The 11,827-nt window shown below is 43.2% G+C and overlaps 1 protein-coding gene across 7 annotated transcripts in view; it reads left to right on the forward strand.

Moving 5' to 3' along the window:
• Nucleotides 1-11,827, forward strand: part of PLEKHA2 (pleckstrin homology domain containing A2) — a 112,148-nt gene that overhangs the window by 96,085 nt on the left and 4,236 nt on the right. For all 7 annotated transcript variants that reach the window (XM_077152528.1, XM_077152529.1, XM_077152531.1 and 4 more), the window contains 5 exons: nucleotides 292-438; nucleotides 736-804; nucleotides 1,187-1,257; nucleotides 4,122-4,185; nucleotides 11,440-11,517. In XM_077152528.1, coding sequence (XP_077008643.1) covers nucleotides 292-438; nucleotides 736-804; nucleotides 1,187-1,257; nucleotides 4,122-4,185; nucleotides 11,440-11,517 — 429 coding nt within the window. The remainder of the gene's footprint in view (nucleotides 1-291; nucleotides 439-735; nucleotides 805-1,186; nucleotides 1,258-4,121; nucleotides 4,186-11,439; nucleotides 11,518-11,827) is intronic.

Below are 11,827 nucleotides of genomic sequence, written 5' to 3' on the forward strand. Positions count from 1 at the left end.
GAAGCCCGTGGATGTGGTGCTGAGGGAGGCAAGGGGGGCTGGAAACAGGCCACTGCCCCTCCTCCCATTCCAGTGCTTATCCCTTCCTCCACACTTCCTTCTCTCCTGGGTCTGCCCAAGTTCCCTGAGCCTTGATTGTACCTGATGGAAGCAAAATAAGTGCTTATTTTCTTGTTAATTCTTCTTTGCCTGGCATAGGAGGCCAGAGATTGGGCCAGAGGGGGCCGGGTGGGGAGCGTGGCTGTGTATAGGAGAGAGGGAGGTGCTAACCTGGGCACTGTGTCCTTGTAGAATGGTGGGGATGGGCAGGAAGGGAGTGAGCCCGGCTCCCACGCCATCCTTCGAAGGTCTCAGAGTTACATCCCCACGTCGGGCTGCCGCGCTTCCGCCGGGCCTCCCCTCATTAAGAGTGGCTACTGTGTGAAGCAAGGGAATGTGGTGAGTGTCAGTAGGAGGGGCTGGATTGGGTCTCAGTGACTCCCCTGGTCCAGTGGGCATGGAGGGAAGAGGGGAGAGGAGACTGGAAGGAGGAGCTACAGCTCTCCAGGCCAGCACAGCCCAAGCCATTCAGATGTTTGGAACCAAACATCCACCCGACGGGTCACATATGGTCTGTCAGGTATGACCTGTGATGTGGGAGCCTGGCTTCCATGGGGCTGGGTCCCTGGGAGTTTAGAACCCTCCAGAATGCCAGAGACCCCTTCCTCATGCCCTGCTCTTTATTTTTTATGTCAGCGGAAAAGCTGGAAACGTCGCTTCTTTGCACTCGATGACTTTACCATCTGCTACTTCAAGTGTGAACAGGTTTGTAGTAGCTTTGGGGCCCTTCTGGGGGATCGTGGAAGCTAAGGGACCGAAGTCCATTCCCACACAAGTACGTGTGCCCGTTTAGAGGTGTGGGCACACACTGACAGCCACCTCCTCTTTTCTCCATCCAATCTGTATGTGTGTGTTGACAGTGATAGTAAAGTGATCTTCCAGCCTCTACAGAGCTGCTTTGTGGTCAAAACCTAGCAAATCTTAGATTTTTTTTTTTTTTTTTACCTTTGATGCCTTAGTGTGAGACCTTGTCTTATGTGCCAAACTGGTTTTACCCAGCCATCTCTGAGAAGAGAGGGGTGTCTGTGAGCTGGATTGTAGCATTATGCAGATATACTCATGCTTCTTTTCCATATTTCCCCACCAGGACCGAGAGCCACTGCGCACGATCTTCCTAAAGGACGTCCTCAAGACGCATGAGTGTCTGGTCAAGTCTGGGTAATTGTTGTCTCTCCTCATTCTTTTCTGAACAGAGCCCCCTTTGGTCCTCTTCAATCTTCATTTGCTGCCCTCCGATGCTCTATTCAAGGGTCTCTCTTCTTTCCAGAGCAAGGGCTGGGGGCCTGACGTCTTGTTGTGGCTAACTCATTGCATCCAAGCTGACCCAGCCGCAAGATTACGCTGGACAAACCTACTCTCTTCCCATTATCTGACGCTGGCTCCTTAGGACATGTACCTACATCCTAATTAACTGATGAAGAAACAAAGAAGAGCATGGTGTTCAGATGTTCTCAGTCTCCAGGAGGTCCGGGGCTCAGAGGGGGAGCCTGAGCCCTTAGACAATGCCTAACTTTTCAGCACCTCTGGTCAGATCACTGCTTATGCCAGGGCCTCTTCCCTGAACTTATGCCTTTTCTCTTACCCTCCTTTTGACAAGTTTCTGATGTCCCATGAACAAAAATGTGATTCACAGCAGCTCTCCAATGGGTTACTCACACTGGACACTAAGAACAAGGATTTTTAATGTGTTCCTCTTTCCAGTAGGAAATGGTTACTTTCCAAGTGCCATTGGAGCATAGTCTGAGTTTGGGAACTGAGGCCCCTGGTCAAGAGCTCTTCCTTAGCCCTTGATTGTATACCACATATGGACTGCATGAAGTATGTGATGAGTTCTCCATTAAAAATAAATAAATATTTAAGAAGGAAAAAAAAAAAACAATAGGTTATTTACCAAAATAAATGTATCTTTTCCATTAAAAAATAAACAAAAAAATGTGCTCTCCCTTATCTAACGCCAGTTATAGATGCTCTTAGAACTAAGCTCTAGAGACTCCGTGAGAATCTGGGCATCAAGGAAGCCTTAGCCTGCAGTCCCTAGAAGAGACTGGTGTGTGTGTGTCTCTCTCCCCATCCCATGGACCACGCATACAAAGCCAGAGTCATGGGGAAGTTAGAATTATTAGCAGCAGGTAGATTCGTTCTCATGAAGACATGGGAGGGTCTGACAGGAAGACAAAGTGTCCAGTACGAAAGCACTGCAGTGAGTCTTGCAAAAGGCAGTTGCAGAGTAGGGAAGATTAGAGAAGTTCGTCGTACCCGCATGTAATTAATGAAAGCAGCTATGCTGGAAGTTCCAGGAGCTTGGCTCGAGAGGTTTGCAGTGAGGAGAGGAGAGTCCTTGGACACGACTGGAGTCGTCATTGTTCCTGACTCTGGAGGCATTTTCCTGTGTAGAAATTCGTGGGCACGTGGGGATAAGGGGCAGCCCTAGGAGTGCCTCCAGTTGTCTCTAAATCTATAACTCTGCGGGGGGCAGACTAAACTCAGAATTCAGGGAGTTGGAAACCAGCAGGGAAAGAAGTCCCCATGGGCTCTGTTGGTTTCAGGCCTGTTAAATCATGTGACCTCTCCCTAACCTAAGCAGGGGGTTTGGGGAATCGGCATGGTCTGTGCACATTTGTTAAATTGAATTGAAGTGCAGCATGTAGCAGGAGAAGTGGGATATGAAAGGGGTGATGATTTCCTACCTGCTCTGCTTTCACCTCCTCAGTAAATTGATTGTATGATTGTATTGTATGTACTTGAATAGTTGAAAAGCTTAAAATATTTTAGCCAGAAAGAAGAGCCATTCAGAAACTGAGAAAGTAATAGTAATAATTAGTAAAAGGTGTTTCAAGTGACTACCATATGACACCTATTGTGCCCGATACTTTAGATACATTATAACTGGTCTTTACAATGATAAATGATAAATGGATGTTCTTGTCTCCATTTTATAATTGGAGTTGCAAGGGTTCACAAAGTTTTAAAATTTTTCTCAGAATAACTTTTCCCTGAGTAGAGTCTGTCCAAACCCAGGCTTGTCGTTCCTTCCCGTGCGGGTGTTTAGTCTTCTCGTCTTCCTTTGCTTGTACCCATGTTACTGGCCAGACCCCTTCCATTTCCCTCCATGTCCATGTTCATGAAACCAGCCCTGCCTGGGATCAGTACTTCCTTGGAATTATTCTAACTCTAGGCATTTAACACAACCACCTAACGTCTTATATTACTGTGCTCTTTATATTTCTCACCTATGCTGGATAGACACATCAGGCATTTACTACTGTGAATAATTTTGGTTGGTTTAAGGGTTGTTGTTGAACATCAGATACTCCTTGCCTTCTTCCTTACGAAGTCTGGATTCCTCTTCCAAAATCCACACCCAGTTTGAAGCATCTTAAAGTCATCTGCTCTCACTTTCCCTTTCTCCTCTTAGGCTTCCCATGCCCTGTGCCCAGTACAATGAGGCAGAGGACAGGAACTTAGTGAAGTTGATGAGGTTGCTGCTTGGGTGATGGAAGGTTTTGGAAATTGAAGATTTGGCTCCCTTAGGAGAGGCAAACAATAACAGTGTAATTAAAATAATAGGTCCTGGAAGCAGACCTGGGCTCATATCCTGGTTCCGCCATTTCTTAACTCTGGGCATCATGGGCAAGTCATGTAAACTCTCTGAGCCTGAGTTTCCCCATCTGTAAAACAGGAAAATCACACATGCTTCATTAGATTTTGAAGATTGGATGAAACAGTGCAGGAAAAATCACTCAAAACAGTACTTTGTACGTCAGCACTACATATACCTCAGCCATTAAAAAAAAGAAACTGTAGGAGGTGAGGGGTGTGCTGGAGCTTTGTAAAGCTGGTGGGGGAGATGCACTAGGAAGGGAAAACACCGTGAGACCCTCCAGGTAGTGGGGCTAGAGGCAACCCCTGGAGCTGAAGGAAGGATGCCTTGAACTCCTCCCCCACTTCTGATGGTCAGGGCAGATCAGGTCCTCAGTGTATGCACTAGCATGCCTGGTAACTCTCTTTCCTTCTTTGTCTAGTGATCTCTTAATGAGGGACAACCTGTTTGAAATAATAACAACCTCCAGGACCTTCTACGTACAGGTAAAATGCTTATCTTGAGAAGTGTTTGAAGTTGCATCTCTGTGAATGGTGTACCACTTGGCCTTCCCCTTTCCTTTGCTTTCTCTTTTCTTTTGTTTGACTTCTCTAGGTGGTAAATTTAGCCCCTGGTAGTAAATCTGAGCCCCATTTTGTTCTAAACAGGATGTTTGCCAAATCTTCCCAACCATAAAATAATAAAAGCAGGTTAAGCCACTGTACTGGGAAATGTGAGTTTGTACCAGCGGGCTCCAACTAAGTAGAGAAAAGGAGAACTGGTCAGTGATTTCACTTCTCCTTTGGAGGGTATTTATAGCCCAGTTATGTGTGTGGACATCACTGTGTGCGGAAGGACATCAGCACAGAGGACCCTGTGCAGCACCAGGTGCAAAGCCCAGCTGCACAGAGAAAGCCATTGTTTGGACTCTGACGATTCAGTTATCAGAAGCTTCTTCCCTCCACCCACAGCTTTGGAGTTCTCCCAACTCCTTCTAAAATCGTAGGCGCTAGAAAGGCAGCTTTCTAACCAGAGCCTAGACTTTCAGACCAGAGTCCTGGCAATCCACAGAGCATGCCCTAATTCACACAGCATTATGGTCATACTGCTTTTCTGGCATTAAAACTGACACATCTTGTGTTGGTTTAAATGTGGAACTACCCCAGAAAGGCTTTTCAGAGTTCCCAGCTCCCTTTCTCTTCTGCTCTTGAGTGACTTTCCCCACTAACCACCCTCCCTTCCATAGCAGGTCTCGGCCTCCTCTGCCATCCTTGAGCAGCAGCTCCCACTGGCCCGACTCCCTCTGAGCCTGTCCTTCTGCCTGAGGCCAGGAGACCTGCTAGCAGCCTTAGCCATAGTGGGTTTTATTCATTCAGACAAGCACATGCCAGCCACAGAGAGATGGCATGAGGGAGGCTTGGAAGTAAACAGTTGCTGGGGAAAGGGTTGCTGTAGGTGTTAGAGCCATTTATTAACCGTCACAGTTGCCGCTCAGGGATAAACGTTTAACCTGTAGCTTCAACAAAAGACTTTCCAGTTCTTGCATTCAACATATATTTGTAAAGTACCCTTAATAGTGCTTGGCATTTGTGACATGCTGGGGACACCATATTAAGCAGGACAGACCCTGAACTCAAGAAGCAAATAGGCAATGAAAGCCAGTGTGTGTGTGTCTGGGGGTGGGAGGGATAGGTTTGAAAAGGTGATGCACAGAGGATTGATTTTAGAGTGGTGTCACTATTCTGTATGATACTGTTATTGTGGAATCATGACTATGCATTTGTCAGAACCCATGGAACTTTACAGCACAAAGAGTAAATGTTAATTTATGCAAATTAAATCATTTAAGTGGTGATCAAAGGATGGGAAGTGTACTCTTGACAGAAGGATCCAGCAGTTTGACAATGTATGAAACAACCTCCCTGGAAGGAGTTGTGCCCCTGAAGGAAGAAGATTTATCTAAGTTGAATCAGTTGGGGGAAGAGTGCCCCAAGCAAAGGGCACAGCACATATCCAAAATGCCTGTTGATAAAAGGAACATAGGGAGTGATGGCATCAGATTTGCCCTTTAAAAAATATCACTTGGGCAAGTCATTTAACACTTGGCACCTTTGTTTCCTCATCTGTAAAACAGAGATGACGACCCTCAACCCTGCTCCCTTTTATGATATGTTCTCTTGCTTGACCTAATGTCATGTAGAGAACACTTGAGAAAAGGGTGGGATGGAACTAAGAGAGACCAGTTCCAAGATTGTTGAATAATTCAGGAGAGGGATAAAAGAACCCTGAACTAGGACAGGTTTGGAGAATTAGAAAATTGAAAAGTTATTAAAGAGGTAGGCTTTCCAGGACTTGAGAGTTGGGTGGATATGGAGGTCAAGGGAGAGAGAAGAAGGCATTTGGGCATGAGCTTCAGGGTGGCTGATGGGCCCCATGAGAGGAGGAACTGTTGAGAGGAAAGACAAGTTCAGCATGGTGGTTCTGAGTTTACAGGGTCTATGGGACATCCAAGGAGAGACATTATGAAGATCATTGGACATACAGTGTCTGACACATTGGTGGTACTAAATTAGTATTTGTTAAGTGAAAAGCTATATACTGGCTAGAAGTTCAAGCAAGAGTTTTAGATTAGAGATAGTGATTTGGGAGACATGAAGCCCAACAAAAAATATTCAAAGAACACTTACCATCTTCATGAGTATATGTACATTTACCAGAAGCTTCTGTTCGCTCCTGATTCTCCTTCTGTTCCTCATGTTTCTGAATAAATAAATGAGTGGATAGACAGATCTCTTTTTTTTTTAATTTTTTTATTATTATTATTATTTTTTTACATGGGCAGGCACTGGGAGTCGAACCCAGGTCCTTGGGCATGGCAGGCAAGCACTCTTACCTGCTGAGCCACCATGGCCCACCCTAGACAGATCTCTTTATAGCCCTTAGTCAAAAGAGAATAGAAACTAGGAGAATATAGATTAAAAAGCATTATAATGGTATATAAAAATGTGTTTTGAAGACTAATCTTGGCTCTTTACTGATGAGTTGTGTGATCCTGAGTAAGGCACTTCATCCCTCTAAAGGTTAATTCACAAAATCAGGATGTTAGATTCAGATTCTCAACCTTTTTGGTCTCAAGACTCCTTTATACAACCAAAAATTTTAAGGACCCCAGAGTGAAATTTAAATAGACTATTTTATGAAAAATAACTAAATTTCCAAACCAAAAAAAAAAAAAATTTAGTGAGAAGAGTATCATTGTTTTATATTTTTGCAAATCTATTTTATGGCTGGCTTAATAGAAGACAGCAGGATCCTCATATCAGCTTCTGCTTTCAATCTGTGGCCATATGTTGTTTTGATTGAAGAATATGAAGAAAATCTGGCCTCACATGGATATAAGGTTGGAAGAGGGATGAGTATTTTAATAGCCTTTTCAGATAATTGTGGATATTCTCTGATTCAGCACCAAAACTTCACAAATGGTAATTTCCTAATAATTCGGAGCTATGTAGAATCTGAAACCATATTAATGAACTTTCATACTGTTACATTAAAATCCGCCAATCAGTTTAGTATTTTGAATAGATCCTTATTGCTCATGCATGGCTTTATAACAGTATACATTGATTATTTGGAAAATAGTGGTCCCACTAAGGTATGCTGATTTTCCAAATGTTGATATTATATAGTATCAAAAATAACATTAATGAGATTATCATCTCACACCTGTAAGAATGGCTGCTGTGAAACAAACAGAAAACTACAGCTTTTGGAGAGGATATTTAGAAATTAGAACACTTATTCACTGCTGGTGGGAATGTGTAATGGTGCAGCGACTATGAAACATAGTGTGGCAGTTTCTCAGAAAGTTAAATATTGAGTTGCCCTACAACCCAGCAATTATGCTGCTCAGTATAAACCCAGAATACCTGAAAGGAATAGGAACAGACATTTGCACACCAATGTTCATAGTACTGGCCTTATCTACAATTGCCGAAAGATGGAAACAATCCATCCATGAATAGTTGAGTGGATAAACAAAATATGTTATTTACATATGATGGAATATTATGCAGCAGTATAGATGAAATGATGTCCTGAAGCACATGGCAAGATGGATGACCCTTGAGGAAGTAAAATAAGCCAGATGCAAAAGGACAGACTTTATATGATTTCACTAATAAAAACTAATACATGAATAGTTCAGTGCTAGAATTCTCGGCTGCCATGCTGGAGATCCGGGTTTGATTTCCAGAGCCTGCCCATGCCAAAAAATCAAAAATGTAGAATATAGGGTACCCAGAGAGACAGAAGCTAAAGAAGGGGAAGTGATTACCTAATATGTACAGAATTGTTAATGAGGTTGAACTCAAAATTCGGGAATGGATAGCAGTGATGGTAGCTCTTTATTGGGATTATACGTAATAGTGCATATTGTAGGTGAATTTGATTGTGAGGGGTTCTTTAAAGTTATATTTTTCCCCCATCATCACTACAACTAAATAAATTCTTGCATGAACTATTACAAATAACAAACAAATAACATTCATTAAGATCACCACCGATCTCATCAAAAACATCTTGAAGTATGGAAAGCTGTCAAACTCATGGAGGAAGATACAAGTTTTCTGAAATTGTAATATTTTCTTTTAAAGCTCGAAAATTATCATAGGCAAAAAAAAAAAAAAACCTGTCACATTTTCCTTATAGTAACAGGCTCATTTCGTTCATTTTGAGAACCTAGGTCTGAATAAATTTGACTGAGGGTTTGTCTGTCAGTCATTTGTTCCTAGGTGAAAACGGTGTGTCGTGGAATAGGGGAAAGAGTATAATGATATGATTCCTAGTACAGTTTGGTGCTAAGGTGCTGCAGTTGTCCCTGTCATTGCTGCAGTAGCGTTCCAACCTGCTGCTTCCAAGGAAGAAGCTCAGTAAACCTGAAGAAGCTCGATTTATCTTCAAGAAAAAGAGTAGTTGTCAGGGGACACACAAGTCGGTGACAGAGTGTTAGACTGTATTGTCCTTAGCACTGATTACTTTAAAATAGGAAAAGGACAAAGAAAAAAGTTTAAAGTATAGTTTAAGCTATAAACAAAATAGTTTGTATTTTGCTTCTTGTACTTGAGTTCCTAGCTATTCAATCAGGAGATTCCTGGTTTTCTGATTCAGTGATTCCTTGTTAAACAGAGGCTGGGGTAAAAAGGTGCCAAAGGTTAATGTTCCTAGGGAAGATGTGAGAGTTTGTTGGTGAGGTAGTGCCTCGATGGCCAAGCAGATATGTGGCCTGGGCTGTGGGGGTAACACTGGACATAGTGGGGCCACTTTGCTAGGTGGTGGGAGGAGTAGAAGCAGCTCAATACCCCTAGAAGCTGATGATTGGATTGTCATGGGGATTTTCCAGTCTGTTTATGGAAATGCCAAGTCTCCTGTGTAAAACTGTGACAAGGGGGATGTTTGTCTCTCACTCAGCTCCTTATCTGTCTTTCCTTCTGCATTCTAGCATATCCCCTTTCCTAATCATCTGCTTCCCCAAGAGGGAAATTCTAATAGATGTTTTTTTACTAATGGGCAATTTAATTACATCCATCTCATTTAAATGCAGACTAATCTTTTTACCCCCTAAATACGTTGTTTTATCCTGACAGTTGTATCCTTTGAGGTGGAAATTATGTGCAATTTGAGGATGAGGAAATTATGAGAAATCAAAAAAAAAAAAAAAGACCTCAGGTAGAACACAGTGAACACATTTATTATGGTGGAATTTAAGCCTTCATTTGTGTCCCTCAAATAATAATAAAAACAACATTAATATTTACGGAGCCCTTACTATTTATTAGACACTGTTCTAAATGAGCTCATTTAAGTCTCCCAATAGTTCTCTTTGTGGAACAGGCGAGCCCTGATCTTGGTAAATTACTTTCTGGAAGGACCTTGGAGACCTTGCCCTGACTCTCCTTTTGGATCAGGGATGGATTTGTCTTTTCTGGTGGTGTCTTAGTGTCTTAGCACCGCTGCAATGAGGTACCACAGACTGAGTGGCTTACAACAACAGAAATGAGCTGGCTCGTAGTTCTGAAAGCGAGAAGTCCACAATCAAGGTGTCGCTCTCTCTGCAGCCTGTGGGGTTCTAGCAGTGACTCGCCCACAATCGTGGCACCACCCCATCTCTACGTCCATCACATGCCCACCTTCTCTCTCTTCTGCCTGTCCTCCAAATTTCCTCTCCTTATGAGGGCACTAGGCACACTGCATCAGGGCTTACCCTGCTCTAATTTGGGTTCATCTCAGCTAATCCCATCTTCAGAGATCCTGTTCCAGTGAAAATCACGTCCATGAGACCGGGGTTAGGACTTCCAGACTTGCCATATCTTTTTTGGGGACACAATTCAATCTAAGACATTTGTGAAACCTCCAAGTTGTCATATAACTAGGAACAAGACAAGGGGAGAGAAAGTTTGGGTAAATTTGCCGTCATAGTGCAGGAGAGGGGTGTTTGCTTAGGGCACCTGTTATAGCACCTTTTTAGACCTAGTGTGCCTCATGAAACTGTGCCCCTTGCAAGTGTGTTTTGCACACATCTAACCAAAGAGGGATTGTGTGGAGTTGGCAGAAAAGGATGAAGATGCAAATGTGAGGATTTTAAAAAATTTTTTAAGTGGGTTTTGTTTTATCCTGATACAGTGCAAAGAGAATCAGTCATTCTTGGGATGGGGAAAGTGAGGGGTAGATGTGGAGAACTTGGCCGCCTGGGCTGTAGCGTGTGCACATTTGTAGGCGCATGTCAGTGCATGCTTGTGTGTTTGGGTGGAAGTGTTAGGGGACGGTGCAGTGGGACTGAAGGAGATTGACCGATATCAGAATTCATTCCTATGCGTGGTCCCTGATGTAGTGTGTGACCCTGTAACGGGCTTTCAGTAAATATTTGCTAGATTCACTTGAATTTATAAGTTGGAGAGTCATGGGAACACAGAGGGAGTCGTGAGCCTCTTGATTTTCTCCTTTTCTTCAGAGTCGCTGCTGCCCCCTTCTGGGGTTGGTAGGGTGTTTCTGGGGAAAAAATACTTATCTCCTTAGCATTGTCCTACATATTGTTAAGCTTTGTTCTCCAAGTTCAGTAACTCTTGAGGCCTTGATGGAGATTCAGGACAGACCTGAGATCTCAGAGTGACTCAATAGTTTGAGTTTTGAGAGAAGCCCTGTTTTCTGGAGATAATACATATCCAGGAAGATTTGCATAGGGATTTGGCTCTAATGGGGCTGGATTTTAGAATGGAATTATTTCCATATAGTGGAAAATTGAATTATTCCCACTATAACCACAGATGGTTATAGTGAAAAGTTGACTGCATTGTAAGACGCAAATCTAGACCATTCTTAACAACCTTGAGCTTTAACTTTCTGGGCCTCATTTTCCTTTTTTTTGTAAAATTCATCAGCTGGAGCAGGTCAGTAGTTTTCCAGTGAGACTGAGTGACTTCAACAGGGCAAGGGGCTCTAAGCCACCCACCCCTCCCCACCTCCATGACTTCTACCCCACTTCAGGGAAGCCCCACTTTGAGCTGTTTTATTTATTGAGTGTCAAATAAGATTTTCCAGGAAAACATGTCCCAAAAGTTTGAAAGCCACTGGACCACATGATCTCTGAGATCCCTTCCAACTCTAATGGTGTGGTTTTATGAATTTCAAAACTGAGTCAGAGATTTGAAAGCTGAAATCCCAGTGCCAAAACTTTCTCTATAAGTGCTGTGGATGTTTTGCAGGCGGACAGTCCAGAAGACATGCACAGCTGGATTAAGGAGATTGGGGCAGCTGTCCAGGCTCTCAAGTGCCACCCTAGAGTAAGTCATTTCCTTTCTGTGGCATAGTTAGTGTCAACTTAGAGATGAATTCTCCTAGAGTAGACATGTTTCATCTGGTGATGTAGGCATAAATTCTCCTGGAGTAGACATGTTTTATGTGGTGATGTAGGCAAGCAGCCTGGTTCCTGGATGTAGCTGAAGCCCCAGGTTGTCGTATTTGTTTTTCCGTTTTTTTTACTGATTTGGGTACAAGTTTTTGTTTTTGGTTGCTGGAGGAGGTGAGGTGGGGTTGGATAGAGAAGGGGAGCATAGGATGAGCCCTACAAGTCTCGTTGCCAGACAAACATTG

The sequence above is a fragment of the Tamandua tetradactyla genome, chromosome 3 (genome assembly GCF_023851605.1).
Source record: "Tamandua tetradactyla isolate mTamTet1 chromosome 3, mTamTet1.pri, whole genome shotgun sequence".
NCBI classification, from domain to species: Eukaryota; Metazoa; Chordata; class Mammalia; order Pilosa; family Myrmecophagidae; genus Tamandua; species Tamandua tetradactyla.